The sequence below is a fragment of the Mytilus trossulus genome, chromosome 3 (genome assembly GCF_036588685.1).
Source record: "Mytilus trossulus isolate FHL-02 chromosome 3, PNRI_Mtr1.1.1.hap1, whole genome shotgun sequence".
Classification (NCBI taxonomy): domain Eukaryota; kingdom Metazoa; phylum Mollusca; class Bivalvia; order Mytilida; family Mytilidae; genus Mytilus; species Mytilus trossulus.
In genome coordinates this window covers 45,869,631-45,892,932 of record NC_086375.1, presented here as the reverse complement: position 1 = coordinate 45,892,932, position 23,302 = coordinate 45,869,631, and the positions used below count along the sequence as shown (strand labels likewise).

General features: G+C 30.6%; 1 protein-coding gene and 1 non-coding gene across 9 annotated transcripts in view; both read right to left on the bottom strand.

Annotated features, from left to right (window-relative positions):
* Positions 1-23,302, bottom strand: part of LOC134711622 (diacylglycerol kinase delta-like) — a 66,545-nt gene that overhangs the window by 7,439 nt on the left and 35,804 nt on the right. For 6 of the 8 annotated variants that reach the window (XM_063572332.1, XM_063572334.1, XM_063572336.1 and 3 more), the window contains 27 exons: positions 19,824-19,930; positions 18,702-18,827; positions 17,933-18,112; positions 17,586-17,668; positions 16,943-17,051; positions 16,101-16,240; positions 15,425-15,482; positions 15,091-15,185; positions 14,566-14,653; positions 13,456-13,527; positions 13,081-13,176; positions 12,097-12,184; positions 11,593-11,790; positions 11,000-11,158; positions 10,020-10,140; positions 9,127-9,237; positions 8,402-8,560; positions 7,869-7,914; positions 7,460-7,573; positions 6,593-6,727; positions 5,879-6,024; positions 5,461-5,572; positions 4,703-4,732; positions 3,978-4,073; positions 3,064-3,192; positions 1,590-1,707; positions 481-620 (listed from right to left, as the gene is read on the bottom strand). In XM_063572332.1, coding sequence (XP_063428402.1) covers positions 481-620; positions 1,590-1,707; positions 3,064-3,192; positions 3,978-4,073; positions 4,703-4,732; positions 5,461-5,572; positions 5,879-6,024; positions 6,593-6,727; positions 7,460-7,573; positions 7,869-7,914; positions 8,402-8,560; positions 9,127-9,237; positions 10,020-10,140; positions 11,000-11,158; positions 11,593-11,790; positions 12,097-12,184; positions 13,081-13,176; positions 13,456-13,527; positions 14,566-14,653; positions 15,091-15,185; positions 15,425-15,482; positions 16,101-16,240; positions 16,943-17,051; positions 17,586-17,668; positions 17,933-18,112; positions 18,702-18,827; positions 19,824-19,930 — 3,056 coding nt within the window. The remainder of the gene's footprint in view (positions 1-480; positions 621-1,589; positions 1,708-3,063; positions 3,193-3,977; positions 4,074-4,702; positions 4,733-5,460; positions 5,573-5,878; positions 6,025-6,592; positions 6,728-7,459; positions 7,574-7,868; positions 7,915-8,401; positions 8,561-9,126; positions 9,238-10,019; positions 10,141-10,999; positions 11,159-11,592; positions 11,791-12,096; positions 12,185-13,080; positions 13,177-13,455; positions 13,528-14,565; positions 14,654-15,090; positions 15,186-15,424; positions 15,483-16,100; positions 16,241-16,942; positions 17,052-17,585; positions 17,669-17,932; positions 18,113-18,701; positions 18,828-19,823; positions 19,931-23,302) is intronic. The other 2 variants (XM_063572333.1, XM_063572335.1) reach the window with 2 other exon arrangements.
* On the bottom strand, positions 12,381-12,529 carry LOC134712917 (U12 minor spliceosomal RNA). Its single transcript, XR_010106347.1, has one exon. It is a non-coding gene; the product is annotated as a U12 minor spliceosomal RNA (small nuclear RNA).

The window sequence follows — 23,302 nt, the reverse complement described above, 5'->3', positions numbered from 1 at the left end:
CTACTAAAGGAAGAGACTAATTTCATTGAGCTGCAACTCCTCTCAAACCATAAAGAGTCGAAAATATTTGTGATATGACGTATAAATGTAGTGTTTTGTACTTCCTAAATTTTCTTTGAAACTATCAAAAAACATATTTTTCAGAAAATATCCTATTTCGGAGACAGTTATTGAACAAATGGAAGTGGCTATACAGCCCTTGCACGGTTGGCACCGTTATTGATCAGTGTCTTATAAGCTTTTAACTCTTAGTTTTAACACTTGCCCAATTGTACAGAGATTTCAGGGGTATCTTCAAGCATTATAAAAGTTGGAAAATTATTTTGTGGATATTTCATCTTCAATCACCGCTATCCTAAACTTTGTCAACACTGAAGAATTCAGACTTATTTGAATTAGAAATAAAAAGTATGCACAAGAAACCATAAGAAAATAAAATAATAAACTTTTTTTATATAGGAATTAATACTATCTATTTACCTGTATATCACCTTTATCTAGTGATAAGAGTTCTGTGCCCCTGATTTCATGTCCTATAAATGAATCTCTGTACTCTACTAGTGATAAGGATTCTAACCACAAACCCACATCATCTGTTGTCCAAGTGTATACATTACTCGCTAAAAAAATATGAGTATTTCAATCTTATATGTAATTAGTCAATCTGGTTTTAAAAATTCACAAGACAATGTCTCAATAGTAAATAAATAGTGAATGTGTCCATGGGACTTTATCATATAAACTTATAAAGTGACATAACTGAAGAGTGGTAAAAGTGAAGCTACCCAATCTTGTTATTGATCCAAGTTTTGTGGAAATAAGCATTGTGTATAAGTTTCAAAACAGTTGGTTTAGGCAAACTTAAGTAAGAGAACAGAAACGAAAAAGTCAGCAATGTTTTCCCTTTTGTATAGGGGTATAACTCTAGAATGGTTAGTGAAACCTCCAAAATTTAAACTTGATCTGTGTTTTGTTGTTATTAGCATTGTATATAAATTTCATAATATTTGGTTGAGGCAAACTGAACTTGGAGAACAGAAACATTTACAGACAGACAAGGTTAAAACTTAATGCCCCCTCCACTATGGCGGGGGCATACAAATTTTACCAGTAAAATCATAAATGTGAAGAATATTCAAATAAAATTTCAATTGAATCCAATCAAATTAGAACGTACTGGTTTAAACAACATATCAGGTAGTTTTGATATTTTTCTTGTGAACATTGTATTTTTAAACAAATTTATTACAGTGCAATTTTAAAACTGCCTCATAAAGTCAGTAAGTGTTGTTGAGTTGCAACTGATCATAACCCATATCTTCTTTTAATTTATGGGGCTTTAAAAGGCCCAGTGGTCTAAGTATTCAAACTACTTTATCACTAGCCTTTCAACACACGGTTGTGAGTTAAAATTCTACACCTTCAACTCCATCTTAATAGACTAGGGTTTTTATTTTTCCAAACAAAAGTTCTCCTCATGTATGCCTGCTTCCTCCATCAATTTAAACTGACTGCCACGAAATAGCACAATAGTGCTGAAAGTAGTGATGTTAAAACTTCAGTCATATTTTTCTCAAGTGTAAACTTACAAACTGGAATGTTAACTTTGCTATCTTTGTCTTTACTCTTGCCTTTCAGTTTGTTATAGACATGCTTTAATCTGCCAGGTTTGCCTTTTTTACTCTGTTCTATATTTGGAGTAAGGGGCTGAAATAGAAAAAACAACAGTAATATACAGATGTGTACCTACAGGTCTAATCCTGAGATATCGTTTAAGAAAGACCTGCAAAATAACCAGAAGTAGTTGATAAAGAAAGAAATATCACATGGCTAAGACAATTCTTCATCATGCATGAATATATGAACAAATTAGTTTCATCAAGGGGTACAATTATACCATTATTTTCCCATAAGTATAAGATAAATATGTATGTCAAATAGTAAATTTGTGTACTAAGGTTACCACAAACTAGCCTCATCCAAAACTTAAACTAACCTGTAACAGGTCAGGATGGATAGAATAAGATATAGACAGACACATACTAACCTCTTCTTCCTGAGAAACGGAGGGTAATAGGGTATTCATTCAGGAAGGTTAAATATCCGACAAATCTTCTGTAATTCTATATCTAATGAGCGAGACATACTAACCTCTTCCTGAGAAACAGAAGGTGACAGGGTATGGAATAGAAGGTTTAATAAGTGACAAATCTTCTGTAATTCTATATCTAACTGAGAGAGACATACTAACCTCTTCCTGAGAACTTGAGGGTGATGGGGTATGGAATGGAAGGTTAAATATCTGACAAATCTTCTGTAATTCTATATCTAACTGAGCGAGACATACTAACCTCTTCCTGAGAACTTGAGGGTGATGGGGTATGGAATGGAAGGTTAAATATCTGACAAATCTTCTGTAATTCTATATCTAACTGAGTGAGACATACTAACCTCTTCCTGAGAAACGGAGGGTGATGGAGTATGGAATGGAAGGTTAAATATCTGACAAATCTTCTGTAATTCTATATCTAACTGAGCGAGACATACTAATACTAACCTCTTCCTGAGAAACGGAGGGTGATGGGGTATGGAATGGAAGGTTAAATATCTGACAAATCTTCTGTAATTCTATATCTAACTGAGCGAGACATACTAATACTAACCTCTTCCTGAGAAACGGAGGGTGATGGGGTATGGAATGGAAGGTTAAATATCTGACAAATCTTCTGTAATTCTATATCTAACTGAGAGAGACATACTAACCTCTTCCTGAGAAACGGAGGGTGATGGGGTATGGAATGGAAGGTTAAATATCTGACAAATCTTCTGTAATTCTATATCTAACTGAGAGAGACATACTAACCTCTTCCTGAGAAACTGAGGGTGATGGGGTATGGAATGGAAGGTTAAATATCTGACAAATCTTCTGTAATTCTATATCTTACTGAGTGAGACATACTAACCTCTTCCTGAGAAACGGTGGGTGATGGGGTATGGAATAGAAGGTTTAATAAGTGACAAATCTTCTGTAATTCTATATCTAACTGAGTGAGACATACTAACCTCTTCCTGAGAAATGGAGGGTGATGGGGTATGGAATGGAAGGTTAAATATCTGACAAATCTTCTGTAATTCTATATCTAACTGAGCTAAACACATACTAAGTTGATCCGTCACATCTGAATCAAGTCTCTGAAATGAATTCAAATATTTAAGAAATAAACAAACATACATCTCTTGACAATAAAAATGAAAACAGCACTATATAAATATCATAGGTCTTTCCTTGATTTACATTTATCAGGAATGCTTAAAACTGAAAATTTGTAAGCAAAGGATGAATAAGAACAGAAATAGTTATACAGCAATATGACCAACAAATTAATAGCCGAACCCATTTAAGGTCAACTATTCTTTCTATAGCAGTTGTTCTGCTGGTCTTTGTATTTCTCAAGTTTCTTCTTGTACAAAAATGCTGTAATGTCCTTCCATTTCTTACTCAAGTTTTGGATCAGACATTCATTTATGCTTTTTATCTGAATATTTTTATGCCCCACCTACGATAGTAAAGGGGCATTATGTTTTCTGGTCTGTGCGTCCGTTCGTCTGTCTGTCCTGCTCCAGGTTAAAGTTTTTGGTCAAGGTAGTTTTTGATGAAGTTGAAGTACAAATCGACTTCAAACTTAGTACACATGTTCCCTATGATATGATCTTTCTAATTTTAATGCCAAATTAGAGTTTTTACCCCAATTTCACGGTCCACTGAACATGGAAAATGATAGAGCGAGTGGGGCATTCGTGTACTGAGGACACATTCTTGTTTCCAATTAAAATATATTCACATCAAATATTTACTATTATCCTCTGATTTTACTCTGAATTCACAAAAGATGTATGTATGCGATAAAATAAGTACTGTATGTTTTAATCTTAATAAAACATGAAATGTTCAATCTTAAAAGATACAATATACTTACAAGTAGAGCTGCTTTGTCAGTAAGAAAGACATTGGTATCGTTATAAAGATGTTGTACACTACGTATAAAATCTATTACTTGACTCCGTACTGTTGGCTGAAAATAAATCATGACATTCAAAAATCTTGAAACTTTTAAAACACATGGAAATGAATACTCTTTTGAAATGCTTGTAGAAAAAGTTTCAAAGAAATTTTGTTCAATCTGAAAATTTAAACTTCGTAAAAGAAAAAGCAGATTTTCAATAATCCTACTATAGAACAATTTCATAAATTTGAAAAATTAAAACATCTATATTTCTGCATAAAAATTAATAATGGTTTTAATTCATGATAAAAATTCAAAATAGACTTTGAGAGAAAAAAAACTTTATTAGGAGTGATTGTGATTAAATTCAATGAATCAAAGATACAATATCAACATCAATTCATGCTGAGCAAACTAAAGCACATCTATAACTATAAAGTTGACACAAAGCTGTAATAACAGCTGAATCAATACTTTTATCACCAACAAAATCTACTAAAATTGCACGATTCATGCTTGGCATGCTTAAAGCAGGGATAAAGTCAACTTGTTGTAAGGGGCAGAACAAATATTTTTCATTCGTTATTCAGCATGGAAAGTGGAATTATATTTTGCAAGTGAATTTATTAAGGGAAACATGACAACCCCTATTGCAGAGCCCCTCAGCTAAACAACATTCCGTGACAACATATATCAACCTGGCTTATTTCAGTTTCATCTGTATCAAGCTGATTAAATAAAAACAAAAAACTCATTTAACAACAGGAAAATATTATACCGAATTCTTTTTTATATTCAAATTTCAATTTCAAGTTTCTTTAATCTAGGAGATATTTCTTTTAATTACCAATTTCTTAACTTTTTCTATGAATGTGTGAATTTTTGGCTATAGATTTATTTGTGAGAACCACCAATTCAAAGATGATCTAAAATCTTTGGATTGACTTTAATTTCCAAAACAGAGAACCAGCTACTCATCCCTGAATAGGAACTTGTAATAAATTTCAATTGTAATAAAACAGTAGGACTATTACATATCATTCAATAGGCCAAAGAATAACCTAAAAACTTTGTTACTATTAATTTTACATTGGAGAAAGTCCAGGCTTATCAATAGCAAAGTTATTATGTATAATACTGCATCTACATATATCAGCCTTACAATTATAAAAGTGCATTGAAGTATAGTTCTTTATTATTTCCTTTATTCGCCACCTTATTATAGCTGTATTACTTTAAAATAAATTGAATGAGACAACATTTACACATTCCAATGAACATAAATAAGATAAAATGGTAAAGATACAAAAGACATACAGATTTAAAAGTATTGCAAGTTGACAGGTGAGCATTTCACATCACAAACAATATACACGTTTTTAACAACACCTTTTTGTGTATGGTTTGGTTCAATATTGACATAAAAATGGTGGTAAACATTTTAAAAAATACTTACATCAGCCATTCTTCCTGAAGGAAACAAATTGTCTAAGAATTCTGAAGACTGGGTTGCTAGGGGATACAGGTCCTCTTCAACAGCACTGTACTTCCTGGAAACTACTTTCACACTGAAATAAAGAATAGATTGTAGTTAAATACTAATGTTTCAATTTACTGGATACCAGTTGCACATAATAATAAACAGCTTTCTAAGTTATTCAATGACAAATTAAAGCAATTTCAGTCTTAAACTCAAGAGCATACTGCTTTATTTCACAAATGAACTTTCTCACTTAAAAGAACAGCACATAGGCCTTTGCAAACAAACAAAATGTTAATTTTTTACATATTACTTGCATACATACTTTTATTAAGATAATGACAGAAAATTGTTAAATTAACTTTGAACGTAAACTTCTCATTAAGGTACAAACCATTTTATAAGGGATGATGCTGCCTCTACAAAGCTCTGTAAAACTATTGATTCTTCCTCAGACAGAGGAATGGCTTGAGGACTTCTTGGTCTCTCTATCTTCTGTTTCTCTTTCTCTGACCATTGTGTTAAAGTCTTCTCAAATGCCTAAATGAAAACAAAAATAATTTGAAAGTATTAGATAAAACTTTGATATTCTTGGTACCTAAATGTGATGAATTGAAAATAAATCAATGTGCTAACCTGCGATATTCAATAATGTATTTGTGCTATTGCTGCATACAAAATAATACATGTTTGTGGGATATCATTTTATGTGGATTTTTTGGGACAAGGCAACTGCATTTTACCATCATTATTTATTATGGTCCCCATATCACAATTATTTTTATCAAATTTTTCAATCTGAAATTCAAATTCTGAATCACATATTATATATACCAATATTTTACCAAAATTATAAGCTCCAAGATTCACAAAAATCTAAAACGTCTTCCTTTTATTGGTATTATTACATTTCATTCAAATATGCTGTAGCTAAGTGATGACAGAGGGAAAGACTAGTTAGAAGAGCCTTAATAAAAACACTATTGTTTGATAAAGGAAAGATAACTTGTTAAAGTCAAATTCCAATAGCAAGACAATGCTAAAACATGAACATCAAAAACACTAACAATATTGGTATTAGCAACAATAATATTCCAGTGTGACCTACCCTGTCTCTAGTGAGCATTTGTGCTCTGTTCTTATGGACAATTCTGATATAACCTGGTGGTTGGTTCCAAGCCTCTCCATCAACTTGTACAGGTACAGCTTCATCACCAATAATTGTTATCTTTACTGTTCTACACTGTAATTACAATAAACATACATTATAACAAGAAATAATTATTTTGACAGTTTTTGCATCAACAGTTTTTTATCGCCATTAATTTTTTTCAATATTATTACTGCAAAATTGTAACAGGATAAATATGACTTTACTATTACTCATTTATCAAAATTCTGATAAAATTCTACATATGCTTTTTTTCAAATCACATTAACCAATTTCACATATTTGTCTGTTGATCAACCATATTATTTTTCCTATGTTATAATTGTTTTTGCTGTAATTTGCCCTAACCCTATTATTTTAGTAAATTTGTTCTGCATATGCCTTTATCATAGGCTGTTTTGTTGTTTTTTAGTATATTTCTCCAGAATATATCTTTTGTTGAGATTTGGTATTTTGTCCCTAAATATGCCTTCACTTTGAGTTCTGCTTTAATTTTTGTCCTTAAAATACCTATAAATTAATCAGCTGTTGTGTTGATTTTTGATATTTTGTTTTGAATTTGTCTTTAGTATTGGCTGTTGTGTTAATTTTCGCCCCTGATTATTCCTTCAACCCTGAATTTTTCATTTGTTGATTTTAAGTAGTTTGTCCTAAATATGCCTAAAAAACATTGGTGGCTGCATTTAAAGCATACAACAATACTGATTGAGTGATGGTTGATTAAGGACATTTGCGTACTGGTATGCAATATTGATCAAGAATATCAAATTTACAAGATTCTGTGTAAAGCAAATATAAACATACCTGAGCAATTCTATGATGTTGTATATCTAAAACTCTAGAGACTGCCATCTGCATACCACCAAACACTGCCACAACTTCTAAAATCTTGTCATCAAAACTTGGGGCTTGAAATGTCTGAAATTTTGAAAAGTTTACAAATAAGAGCACAACATTCTTTTTGGCAATGAACTAGTGTTTAAAGAAGAAAAAAAATATAAAAATAAATGTTTTTGTTAGTTATATAAACCCTATCTGCAGTACTGTTGGTTTAATTTTACAGTTTCATAAATAATTTTTATTTCAAATAATCAGCCAAGAATACTACAGCTAATTCAGATCATTGTCCTGCTTCTTAGTGGCTTCCATATGCTAATAAACTTATTTTGAATACATTATACACATAATGTTTGAACCTAGACTATATACTTACATCTTTTTCTTTTGTTCCTCCCCAGAAATTAGCACCTCCCATGTAACTGAAAAGAAAAATAAACATACACAAAATTTGAAAGAGGTGGTTATTTCAACACTAATAAAACATTGCTTGTTGATACCCGGTATTATTTCAATACCTTATTTAAAACTGGGATAACAATAGTGAGGTCTACAAATCTGGACATCATTATAACATAAGAAGTATGACGTCATATAAATCCAAAAGTTATCTATTTAAAACATTTGTTGAAAAGATCTTAAGTTTTTCGTGACATCTTTTTTCGCGACATCTTGGTACATTTGATAATTACATATAAAATATTTGCCACTGGAAGTTAAGCAAACAACAATTGATCAATCATGCCTTAAGAAAGCAAATGTATTGATGGAAATATTGTTTACAGTTTCAAGGATTAAATAAAATATGCATTTAGCCTTTTTGGGTTTTTTTTCTAGGAAAAGAAACTGAATTTGAAACATTAAATTTTTCTAAAAGTTCTCTACAAACTATTGTAATAATATCTCTACCTTGGAATATTAAGTATAACAATGCCTTGTAGACTAGGAAGAGGAATTTTTTGTCCATCACATTCTAACTGGACTCGTTGATCTAAGTTTTTGAATGTCCTTTGTAAAATTTCTTTTCCACCAAGAACACCATACCACATAAAATTTTTGGTTCTACTTCTGAAACAAATATTACAATGAAAGTGAAAATGTTCATATTGTCACACTGAAAATCTTTTCATTTCACTGTATTGTTCAATATTTTTCTCGGGCGATTCCATTTATTAAAACTTTTGAATCCCTTATACGTAATATAGACAATTTACAAACTAACATTTATGAATTCAGGATAATCCTTACAGATTGCTGATTGTCTGTACCAAAAATAAGGAAATTCTAAGAATGGCTACTGAAAAGTTGAGGTTGAAAAAGTCACATCATTTTTTCTAGACCTTTGTCAGGTCTTTCTCACAGGCAATTTAAGAAATTGGAAGATTTCAACTTTAATTATTCTACAACTTTCCTGTTTTAAATTTGTCATCTTGTTATTAACGTAGGGTCAGGGGACATTCACCAGATATTATATGCAGATAAAAAGTTGATTTCTAATTTTCTGACAAATTCATGGTACTGGTGTAAGGCCCATCTCGAAAGTACTGTACCGCATACTAATGTAAACTACGTCATTATTTCTTCCAAAACAATAAATATAAATAAAATATGTAAACCCTAATAATGACACATACCTGCATTTTTCTGGATGTTCTTCTCGTTTATTTTGAAAATCTAAGGAAATTTTTGCATCTAAACCAATTCCAAAATAATTATTCATTACACATTTTTCAATATACTCCCTCCTGAAAATATAAGAATCAAGTGTATAGCTTGATCCAATCAACTTTATACTGTTCATGTATTCATATTATACCATGATTACTTTCAAAGCATAATCAAATTTTTATATTAAGTTAAACTCATGAAATATGTGTACAATGAACAAACTCAATATTATTAGATTCTACAGTAAGTTCTGCTATTTTAAAATTGTCATAAACAAAACAAATATGAAACAAGACATTTAGAGTTTTGTTATTATTCAAATCTTATTTCACTGTATACTAGAAGTAAACTTGTAATAATCTCTGAAATTTGCATCAGTACTTTAAGTGACAAACCCTTAACATTTTAAAATTCTATTACTTCTCAGTTTCTTCCCTACAAGTTATAAATCCTCCTCTATAAATAGAGTTTATGGGACTTAGACCATAACTAAAAGTTGTTTTTCTAGATAAAAATTGACATAGCCACGCTAAATTTTGTATCCATTCATATCAATATTTCGCATTTGTTACACAACCTATTGGTCTGTTTAGTGTACAAGGCCATGATAAATCCAGTTATGGTTTGAAGAATGTGTTGCTAGAAATTAAGTTTATGTAATATACACTTAAACTGAGAGTTATAAATTCTCAGGTTGATGCTTTTTTTTTTATTTTCAAATTTTATCTGGTGATCATCATGTATTAAGGTTTGTTTATTGTTTCTTTTTTGTAAGTACTTTTTCATATTTGCATTTAGCAAGGTTAAGGTTTATAACAAAAAGTTACTGTCTTGTCTTCCATACTAACATATAACTTACGATGGAATTTCTTCCTCCATCAAAGGAGAGGCTGCAGCGCACAAAGCATCAGCATTGGCTAAAAGAACTTTACTTATAAAACTACCACCAGCTAATTTAGCTGCTATACTACTACTAAGACCTGAAACAAAATTATTTTTTAAAATTCAATATTAGATACTCTAATGTTAACACCTGAGTCCTACCATGACCTCAAGACTTAAAATAAAACAAGAAAAACAAATACCTTAATAGATATCAAAAGAAAATAAACCAACATGGCATCATATATATACCAAATAAAATATATTCAAGTTATATTTATATTTAAACAACTTTATAAAATGAAAACAAATTCAAATACAAAGCATATATGAAAGATGGGGCTTCATATGGCAGTGTCAGGTCAATAGGCCACTTGTCACACATAAACATTTTTTTTTTTGCATTAGATATATAAGTGATTATGCAAAAAAATGCAATTCAGCTTCAAGTAATTTTAAAGTGGAGATGAAAATATTTCAACTTGATAGTTTTTTAGTTGACATGAAACATACACATAAACCTTTCAGTCTAAACGGAATCTTGATTAACCAAATGACAAGCTGGTAAACAGTTAGAGTGAAAGTCTCCGATTGTATGGCATTCATGTGTAAGAACAAATTACATGTAAACTGGTTAGTACTGCTTCTCAACAAAGAAGTATAATTTAATATATAATGTGCTTGGAGTAACGTGCAGTGAAGTGAGGAGTGTTATTTTAATTTGTTAGTTTGATAGTTCTAATGTTTAATACAGTTTTAGGTAGGAGTGCAGCAAGTAACTGACAAAGATCAGATGCCTTGTATTTCGTAAATGATAAAAGGCATGTCTTGGTCCTTTTTTCTGTAACGGTTATAGGAGAGAAATTATTATCTTGAACAAGGACCACTAGGACAAGAAGCATCAGAATTCTAAATCTGTTAATAATCCCACAGAAAATATAATGGCGGACTACTTACTAGGTAATGCACCATAATCCACTATAGGCAACCCTAATAATGACATTGGAATGTTATCTTTAGAGGAACTTTTATTAGACATATTGGAACCTATACTGGATAAGGTACTCATACTACTAATTCTACGTGATGATATAGGTAATATCTTTGGTGACATGTCTGAAATAAATAAATATGGTGATATACGCCTGTGAGACAAAAATCATGGTAGTGTTTATACATACTGAAATAAATAAATATGGTGAAATACAACTGTGAGACAAAAACCATGGTAGTGTATATACATACTAGTGATGTGCTTAAAATTGAGTTGTGTATAAAACAAAATTGGTTAACTTCTTCCAATAGTAGTGCACATAATCAACGTCTCATGGGTTTTCATTATATTAAGAATGCATTAAGACGTCACACTTTCCATTGAAAAAGCATGCATAGAATGAAAACATATGATGTACAGAAACATATGATCTGACCATATGTGTCAATTTATAATTAAGTGTTTTTGACAAATTGATTTTTTTTAAAAACTATTTTTAATTGTTGTATGACATACACTTATTATTTCATTTACATAAGTATGCAAACCGACCTACCCATTTTACTGGTCTTTATCAGAAATCGTGGTGGCATTTCCTCAGAAGTAAACACTGAGAATGATGGAGCTGACCTTGAGGTATGGTTATCGGCTAACAGGGAACCAGTGTGATTATTGTCCAACTCTTCTGTACTTCCAACAGATCTGGACTCATTCTCCAGATACTGTTGTGTTTGGGCATTTTGTTCATCAACAGCTACAAAAGATTAATTTAAGTAAAATACTCTACTTTTTTTTATCAAACTTAGGATAAGTGAAAATATTTACTGAAATTTGATGATACTGCTTTAATTATTTCAAATATTAGATCTATTCAAATTGGAAATTCTTCTTTGTAATATTCAAAAGAATGTACAAAGCAGTATATATGTTACTATTTGCATAAAGGTACCATGTTCATATTTTTTATGATAGATATTTACTACATTAAATGTGAGTAATGATAAAATCAATGATGCAATCTACATAGGCTATTTGAAACAGATATTTATTATAAGCTTACCTCTTTCTGTATGTTCAATGATTTGTCGGACAGCTTTCTTTAAACTATTGGCCCTAGACATTAAAGCATCTCTTGGTTTAAATATTGCCTAAAAATAATTGACATTGATAAATTGTCTGGCAATTTTAGAACCAACAAAGCTTCCTTCATATTACAATTGGAGCTTTAAGAAAAAATTATACTTTTAATTTAAATATATGGTTCAGGCAGATCACATCAAAGCTTCCTTCAAATTACGACAGGAGCTTTAGGAGAAATTCTACTTTTAGTTTTATTATAGGGTTCAGGCAGATCACAACAACCCAGGCATCCCACAAAGTAAGTGGGTCACCATGGGGGTAACCTGTACCCTTGCACAAATTCTTCCTAGATTAACTAGGGAGCCTGTGACTACCCAGGCTCATTATTTTCCTTACTCATTAGTTTAAGGCATAACTGTTTATAGAAAAATATTTGATCTGGTCTATTTTAAAATTTTACTTAAGCTAGGTATAATATAATTTTTGGAACTGCAAAATTAACAACTATTTTCTTTACAAACGTAATTTGCTTTTATGGAACTTTCTTCCAATTCATTTATAAATCAAACTTTATTTCTATTTTTATTCTGAAATTCTAAAAAGAAATTTTTAACAAATTTTGTGAAAATGGAAATAACATGAAAATACAGGCATTTCATAGGTAAATTAGAGTTAGCTCCCCTATTTACCTAAAAATCTATGCAATTATTTCATTTTTTTTTTTATATTAAATGAACAATTCATCTTAAATTAAAGGCTACTTATTGAAAGGTTTCATTTTCTCTTCCAATCCTGCTAAATCAGATTTCAGAAGCTGGGTAATTCATGTTTATTCTTAATAATAATAATAATTAAACTAGTGAAAATTGAATGTTGCTTGATATCAATTAAAGTTATTTTTTATTTCATTATAATTATAAACAAGCATTCAGCTTTCAATTTTTTTATTTATATCTATACTTACAGATTTGGTATTAGTTATATTTGTAGTAATTTCATTTGGGACTATATCTCTGTCAGGAGAACCTATACAAGCTTCAGGCTCTGTCTTCTTTGGTACCTGTCAATTCATGAATTGGGTTAATTCCTTACATATAAATGCATCAGTATCATGAAAATGCTTTAGCAATTATTTCAATGTCAATTTTGAAAAATAACTAGTTTGCTTTTTCTATTTTTCCAATATGTTTTTACTTTTGAAATAGATGAACAAGCTATCAGTATTTTTCTTCTAGTAAATTTTAAATTTCTCAGACTATACAAATTTTTTATGATACTTTAAATAGGTAGTTATAAGTTTATATAAGATATGGAAACCAATCCTATGATATAAACTAACCTGAGTAGAGGCTTGAGCTTCTTCTTCTAATGTTGTGAGCAAACTTTCTAATTTTTCATTTAATACATTACACTGAAATGAAAGATACACATATAGTATAACAGTAAACTCATACAATATCTCATTTTAAGTTTAAGGTAGATATTAATTTTAGATTGGCTGCTTTGTTAGAATTTATTTTCATTGACTTTTACCAATTACATTAACTTTGAAAGAACTCATTCCATCTTATGCATATCTATCTTCCTTTTGTTCATTCAAATATTTTCTAAACATACATAAAACTATCAAAAGAAGAAAGGATTGAAGATTAACATAATGTGTACACATATATATAGTGCAGTCAATTAAATAATTGTACCCCCATAACATATTTACATGTAGGTTTATCATCTGAGTACAGATTTTTTTTTTCATTTTCATATGTAGAACAATTGTGTCATGAACGAAATATGTGACATACTTTATTATAAAACACACTATATAAATAACACATAGCTGAGAGGGTGATAGAGCAGATTGGTACCCCGAGAAAACATTGTCAACCGCGGCGAAGCCAAGGTTGACAATGCTTTTTCAAGGGGTACCAATCTGCTCTATCACCCTCTCAGCTATGTGTTATTTAATTTATTATACTGAACGTCCTACCATTTTTGTCTTTTACAGATTAATTTTATATCAAAAGGATTTTCTATGACGTCACGTACATAACAACGTTACGAGTATTAGAAATAAACAACAAGGTGTTTTTTTTTTTTTTTGACAGTTTTAAAAATAATAAAATTGGATCCAAAACGTAAAACTTAAGCATTGTATTCATCTACTTGATGTAAATTCAATCCATTGTCCTTTAAATTGTCGATTTTTGATTGGTTTAGGCGAGAGGGTAACATTCAAAAAAATTGTCACCCTCTCAGCTATGTGATAGAGTAAAATGACACCCTCGTATTAGCCAATCAAAATATGGCATTTTAACGTGAAGTATAATAAAATAATATATTCCCAGAAATTCTAAATATAAGATGCCCTATAATTTATTTCTTGCTCAGTTATTCCACTTCTAAATTGCTAGTAGTTTACATATAAGTTACAATAAAAATCAGTGCTTACTTTATCAGATATATCAGATTCTTTGCCTTCAGTCTTGTAAGATTCTCCTACTTTGGCAACAAAATCTTTAACAGTTTCACATAAAACTCTGAAAAGTTAAATACAAATTAGAGTCTTTATTTTTGCTTATAAATATAAGTATTTGAAACAGTCAATCAAATGAAATAAGTTTTTTGCTGACAGTAGTTCACAATGTGAACATTGTAAAATTATATATGCATAATGGTCCTTTCTGATTGAAAAATCAATTATGACAGGATTATAATATCACAAGAGAATAGCAAAGACCAGTGTATTTCATCCTCTAATTCTAAAAAGTTATAAATAAACATAACTATGAAAGGATTAAAGAATTCTATTATATTTTGGAAAAAAAAATACTCTGTACTTGCTAGTTTTTTTGCAAATGATAATTACAAATATATTTTTTTTAACCAATTACAATACATGTGTACCCATATGCAGACTGGTTTATTCCATTTATAACATTAAAACCTTCAGACATTTATCACTACTTGTACTTACTTTGCAGATGATATAACAATAGAATGATCCTCGGAATGTAATATTTTGGAAAGATGATTAGCAACAGAATCTTCATATACAGATATTAGATCAAACTGAAATATAAATATCTTGAGTTAACAGCCATCAAGCAATATGATTTAAAGTGAAATAAAAGAGTAAATAATGATCACTTTTATGTAATACCGTTTGGCAGATTATTTTCGCAGGGTGTAAATATTCGTGTATTTTCGCATATAGAACAAAATCGCAAAAATAAATTTCCATCAGTATAAAAGTGCAAAGGTATTGATATTTTGACTATTTATATTTTCATTTTTCATTATGATTATACCTGCTGAGACAGTTTACGAGGTGGAGGCATGGTACCCTCATATGTCCATATACTCCATCTGAAATAAATAATAATTAAATTAAAGAGTGTTGTCCCATCAAAACATAACTTGTAGGTTAATTTCATTTAGAAAGAGTATAACAATTATAATCATCTATAAAACTATAATAACAAGGTCCAATTTGTAAGCCGTCATGACATAAATATGACAAATTAAAGAATTCAACTTTATAAATAACTAATATAGGGCAATGGTGTTGATTAAAAAATTTCCACATCATTAATATTGTCAAAACTTAACAAGTTTCGGGTCAAATCTGATACCCATACCAATAATATATGTGACATGTAAGTGATATCCATCTAATTAAAACTTTGAAAATTGTCCTTGACCTATAAAACAAATATAAACATGTACATATTGGTCTGTAATCTGTATAAAATGTTCAGAGAACAAAATAAAATAAGTGCAACTTGCCTGATCCGACACCTGAGTATTCCAACATCCTGCTTTAACAGACACATTTTCATGGACCCAAATATGCCTATCCTTGCAGAAAAAACCTGAGTATTCCGACACCCTACTTAAAACAACATTTTTTTCTGATCCCCCAATGTGTCAGATAACACAGGTTACACTGTAGTATAATAAAATGTAAATGATAAGAGTACATACCTATCTAACATTTTTATTTGTGAATGTTCTAGTTTTTCTAATATCACAGGCAGTTGTGTTTCAGCATCAAATGTTGAACCCCAACCTAGTACTCTGGCTAAATCATTACCAGTACCAAAGGGTAGGACACCAATCTGACACTGTAAAACAATAAATATCATTGCATTAAAAAGAACGTTGGCTGTTTATTAGGACAATTGATATTAATTTGAAATTTTGTTTCATGTGCTGGTACATATTTCTCTGTAAATTCTAGAACTTATAACAATGGTTATGTATAGCAAGAACTTCTCTAAACTGGCATACCTTAGAATACATTAGAATAAATATACTTCATACTAAATTTATAAATGATAATATTCACAGCTGTAAGCTTTAAGCATAAACGTCACTACTCTCCACCCACAAGAATAATCCCCCAAAAATGTGAAAGGCATGCAGACACACAAATCATATTCCAAGACTCTTCAAATACTTTGAATACAGATTTTAAATCAAGTTAAGTCATTTCAATTGATATTTTAAGGGTGTCTTTCTATGTTGTTATGCTATAGGACTGTCAGGTAAGGGTAAAAATTGGCGCCTGTTAAAATGTTAAACCAACTGCTTTGTTTGCACCCGTCTTAAGGCAGGAACCTGTTGTTCAGTTGTTGTTATTTGGTATTGTGGTTCATAAGTGTTTCTCCATGGCTCTACGTTGAAGGCCATACTTGACCTACAATGGTATACTTATTACAAATTGTGACTTGAAAGGAGAGATGTCTCATTTGTACTGAAACCGCATCTTCTTATTTCTATTAACAAGATTAAGACCTTTTGAAGGAGAATGTGATGCTAATTACCTGTTTATGCAGTTCTAATTTATCTATTTCTGATAAGACCCATCCAACACTACCATCCCCACCACATACTAATATTCTAAACTGATCAAACTTCTGGAATAATCGTAGTCTGAAAACATACAAATCAAATTAAACAGATTGGGAATTATATACCACAGATTATTTTTTAGATAATTTCTTCCAATAAACTGTTATCCTTTCATTTCAAGACAAATGCATATTATAGCGGACTATGCGGTTCGGGCTTTGCTCATTCTTGAAAGCCATACGGTGACATATAGCTGTTAATTTTTGTGTCATTTGGTCTCTTGTGGAGAGCTGTCACTCATTGGCAATCATACCACATCTTCTTTTTGTATGTATTAGATATACATTGTTTCAAAGCCTTAGATATACATTGTTTCAAAGCCAAGTCTTTTTGTAATTATATAAAATAAAACTTTGCCTATCTTATAAATAACATAAGTTTGGTTGTATTATTGTATGATACAGAAGTAAGCAAAAACATGGTAGACATATATATATTTGTATATGGTCCATTTTGACATCCAGTAACAAATTATACCAAAGGAAAACTTTACAAATTAACATTTAACCAATAGAACAATTTAAACAAATATATCAAAAATTCTTGGCTACCTACCCTGGATGAGGTCCACCATTCATGAGATCAAAAACCTGAGCTGGATTTAAAAGCTGTTTAAATCGTCGTAAAAACTTTACACCCTATAAAAAAAAAGTTTTAAAACACTTATAAAATTATTATATATATGCACACACTATAACTAGTAAATTGCGTGTGTGTTCCAAGATCTTAAAATTTGATCTATATCATGAGAGACAAATGCATTTATAAAATTGGAATCTGTTGGCGGTGGTGTCATGCTAGTTAACAACCAAAAAGATGCAGCACACTGCTCTTTGAATTATTTTTTTGATTCTGCAGAAGAAGCTTTTTTTTAGTGTGGACTAAAATAAAATGTTACATACCTGATTATCACCAGATTTTGTATTAACAAATACAAGTAAGGGACTAGTACGATTAGGTCGTGTAGCTTCCCAGTATCCGTCACAGTCTATATTGTTAATAGCTGTAGGTGGCAGTATTGACACTCTACACTGACCAAGTGGACATTTCCTTGACAATTCTTCTTTACAATTTGAGTGTACCTGAAGCAAACAGTAAATATTTAACAAAAGAAATAAAGAGATAAAGTGATAATTAATAAAACAGAGAGCATGAATCTTCCAGTTTCATGATTCTTTTTGTAGTAGTACATCTGGTGAAATTTTTGTTTTAATATAAAAATAAAAAGATGTGAAAATTGTCTGATGGGTTCATAGGTGACCTGCTGTAAAGCCAAATTTATGCATCCTTGATAACCATGCCTACCCATCCCACGTACCATAGTTTTCAATAGGCAGTTGATATTTCCAGGTCTTTCATTGATTTACTTATTTTTGATTTGTTCTTGTCCTCAGGCTCTAAATGCTTTAAAGTTGGTGTGTGCTTAATATATTGTTTTTTTTTTATGTAAATGTCATTAAATTTTTTATTCATACATGTAATTGTTGTGCATATGTGAATTTGACCCTCTTATGAGTGTAATTGTTCTTAATAACGTATTAGATGATTACCACATGTTTTTAAGCAAGTAACAATCAATATATTACAGGACAAATAACAATCCAAAACTGTACTTTATAATGAAATTCTTGTAAGTTTTGTAAGTCCCATGTGTAATTTGTTAAAACATACCATTACTTTACACCAGAGACATCTCCAGTCCTGCAGTTTGAGTACACTACCACAAGTTTTGTCGCAGACTGTACATTTAGCACTGACTGGGAGGTTTCCTTCTAACCATTGATGTGGCATGGAAATCTGTAATCAAAATCAAAACTATTATCATTATGAAGTTATACAATGCTGTATCCAACAAGAAGGTAAGCAAATTCTGAATGTTGCAAATTACATCACTCGCATTATATCGGCTCATTATTCAGTTGCCCAATAAAAACGAACTGTACAAATCAGCTTTGCATTTAAAAAGCTACAAGTTATCACATAGTATAACAAGTGTTTAATTGTGTCAACTTGCAATTAAAAAAGTCTACTTACTAGCTAAGCTTTTTAAGACTACTTGCCTTATACAGAGATATTCAAATTTGTATTACAAGGGTTGAAGCTGATCAAATAAATGAGATATGAATTCAAAATAAATACCTAAATATAGAAATCTTACAAATGATCACTTAAAAATGCCATAAAATTGTTTTATTAATATAAACTATACCATTAAAACTACCCGAAAGCCCTACTATGCAGAATTTTATTCTTCAAATTCATTCACACCAGTTTACAGCAAATAAATTTCCAGAATATTTTTTTATTAGTTTTGACCAGTAGACAAAACACCAACATTTCAAGAGTAATTTTACAGAGATAAAACAAAAATGCACATGTTTATCATGGTTAGCAATCCCTTGTTTGTAATTTTAAGAATTGGTAAATGGGAAATAGGTGTCAGACAGATCAGGAAAGTGGTCACTTATACAATAACTCTTCCATGTTAAGCTGCTGACAAAACATAGTCATTCATTTTAGAAGTACATGTACCAGAATTTCTAGTAATAAGATTAATAAATTAAGGAAATTAAAAAAACCATCTCAAAAAATTACATTTGAATTTAGGTGTAATTGTAATGTAATCGATTACATAAAATAAGCAAAGTAATTGTAATTTAGGCGATTACATTTAAAAGTAATCAACCCATCCCTGACTAGAATCAGTGTGACAGAAGTATTTGTTGGACAAGGTGAATGTAATATAGCCCACTTCTAGAGTGAGGGTATCTAGACACTGTTAATAACACTTACCCCATCTTCATCTTCAATAATGTCTTTACCTATAGCTGCTAAAGTGGTCCACTTACATGTACTCTGAGCCTTCACAGCACACCGTTTGTGAGCTTTAAATTTACACACTGAAAATAAACAAAGCAATTCTTTAAATTACCAGATAACTTACACAGTATGAAAGCAGTACTGAAGCAATTTCTTTTAACTAATACATGCATATAAGATCAAGCTAAATTTGTATCACAACAAATGTTAACCCCTAATACAATATCTATGAATATAACAGGATTTGGAGAATACTTCAATGAGCCAGCAACCTAGAAATACAATAAAACCAAGGAAGATATCATTGAGGTAAACATAAAGTCTTTAAAATATTAAACTGGCGTTTGTTTTATATAAGTGTTTTAAAAAACAAAATTACCATAAAAATTATATATACAGAATGTCTTTCTATAAATATATTTTCCAACAAAAAAAAAAGATATTTCTTTTATTTACATTTGATATAAAATTTTGATATAAATATACAGAATCAATTTACCATGGCACTCTTACCATACAAGTTTTTTTTTTTATAAAACTACACTTAATGACACAAGTCACATAGTGTAATTTGATGACCAAAAATAGTCACATCTAACTAAGTCTGTAACAGTTATAATAAAGCGCACACACAATAAATACAATTAGTCTGTTATTGTCCCAATAGCAGATTGAGCCTTCTCAATAGAGCTAATCTAAAGCCAAATTGTGGGTACAATGTTCAGCAACAGACACCATCTATCATTGCCATTAGTAAGATGATTGATTTCCTGACAAGGAAATGGACAACGTCAGTACCTCACTGTTTTTCTCTTCCTTAAATAACATCTTATAATGGAATTGACACAGATTTAATGGAAATCTTCATCACAAATTACAATGGCGCTGTCAATATTTTGTCAGCGTTTAATTTCAATGACTGCAATCTTATTCAAATTGCATTTTCTCAATTAATCTCGAGACTATTAAGATAATTTCTTGCCGATTTGAATGTAAATAAAATCAAGATAAACAGAAAAGATGGGAAACTTTGTAGTGTATTTAGGGGACTCAACAGGTATAAATAATAATCAAGGCCTGATTGCTAATGGTTTTTTTACCTGATCTTAAGAATGAATGAAATCAATTTGAAAGATGTATGTTCAGCAAAATATCAAGCAGATTTAACATTAATGTTCATGTAACAAATTAGTTCCTTTTTACCGTGACTATAAATACATTATTAAAGAATCATTTTATACTACAATATACCATTATTTCTGCAACTGATAGTTTTAATCAGTTCATACAATCGGAAAGCTACATGCTTAACAACAAAAGAAAACTTTTTTCAAGGCAAACTTGATGTCAATGTACTCAATGTTCTGTATTATTTACTTCTATGAAGTGCAACACTTGTTAAACAAACTTAAAAATGTAAACATGTGAACAAGTTTTCTTGTAAACCGACTGTAAAACATCAGACTCTGTTAGAAGCAAGAAACACTTCTTAGGAGGTATCTCTTACAAATGTTTACCATGTTTAAACAATTTATCCACTTCAAAATAGACAAAATGGCATTGTTTCTAAAATTAGAATCTTTCTATTTGTTACTTTTATATCTTTTTGACATTTAGTTCTTTAAATATTTATGCAAACTCCTATGAAAGGTTAGCTGTAAAGATCAGTTGAATTATTGACCTATGCTATAGTAGAAAATGATTAATACTATTCAGAAATAAAGGGCATTTTGCTTTTCTCCCACACATTCAACTATTTCCAGTTGTAGAATTCAGACTTGACTATTTGACATGACCAGACACTGATTAAAATGTAAAAGTATAACATATTCATTATATATGAAAGAAGATCGCTGCCCTTTAAATATCTTGTTTGTCTGTGTGTGTGTGTGTGTAGAGGGGGGGGGGCAGTATATATACACCTCTTCAAGAAATTACATAACCTAGTTGAGAGAGAATGTTACATTTTACCTACCTACAAAATGGAGAAAGAAGGTCTGGCTTGTGTGACAATGAGACACAAGTGTGGTCGAATAATAAACAACTACCATGCAAATTTTTGGTCAACACAACTGAGAGTTCAGGGTGGAGGGTTTTGCTACTTTTTGATATTGTCAATGGTACTACTACTAAGGGGTGTTTATCGAACTTGACTACCTTTGAGGTACAATGGAATCAAAAACTAGTCCTACCTTCTATACTTTAGGAACAAAAATATCTAAATGAGGTAAGTCAATCAATGCAACGTCCAAAGGCATATTTGTAAGGGATCTGAATATGTAGATAGAAGATTATTTTTAAATAAACGGAATTTCCCTTCCAATTGTGTGCTTTTTACACCCTTATGAACAATCTATTGAAATTAAGGATGACAAGGCACAGAAATCATCCTACTTATTGGAATAGGCGATAACCCTTCACTTCTGTTAAGCTCTTATCACTTACTAACAACCTGAGAACCATATTTTACACAGCAATTAACAACTTAGTGAATTATCTTGATGAGGAATCAATCAATTAAGTCAGTATCTTATATCTATTCTAGTTATAACAAGTTCACCTGCTTCATTAGTATAAGAAGTAATTAATATCCTGAAACTCACACCTGAATGACTATGTTATCTTCTTCTCCACTGACAAATCAGATAGAAGACTATCCTTCCTGTAGGCAACTATATCATGTAAATCTTACTTTGGACAGTTGTGGTTTGAATGGATTTTTGTATGTAGTGCATGCTGCGTTGAACGTTTGATGTACCATATATAGAAAAATCTTTGCTTAAATGGACACTAGCTATGTGGTAAAGGCAAGATCAGGAATTCAATATTTCCATTTGATTGTTAAAAGTGTAGATAAAGGAAGATCTGGGGTAAATCTTATTGAGTCTGAGACAGCAACCAAACAACTAGATTAACACACAATGAATAGATTAACATCAAATGACCAAAACAACCAAGAAGACATCTTTAGGACAACAAACTGTGGATTCATTATTATTTGTTAGATACCAATTTTCATGGATTTTGTTGGTAAAGGTAAACCACGAAATTAAATGTTCAATGAATGACAATTTTTCCGTACGCTTGTATGCAGTCTTCGGCAAATCCATGAAATTAAGTATCCATGAACATGTAGGTTTTCCTTAATCCACGAATATTGGTACCCAGGAAAACAAACATGTGTCCCTTCATTATGCCAGATTAAAAATCTAACCGGTCTTTATATTAGTGCTCTCTTTTTTTGTACTTCTTCGTTACATTTGTTGTTTTTACAGTCATATTAAGATGATAACTCATTATTGACTGCTGTACCCCTATTTTTGACATTTTTACTCTTTGAGTATGTTTGTTTTGTTCATTCATCGTTGACAATGTAATGGAATTTGATGCGACTGTCATTAAAGTGAGAGGTTTAGCTAGCTATAAAACCAGGTTCAATCCACCATTTTCTA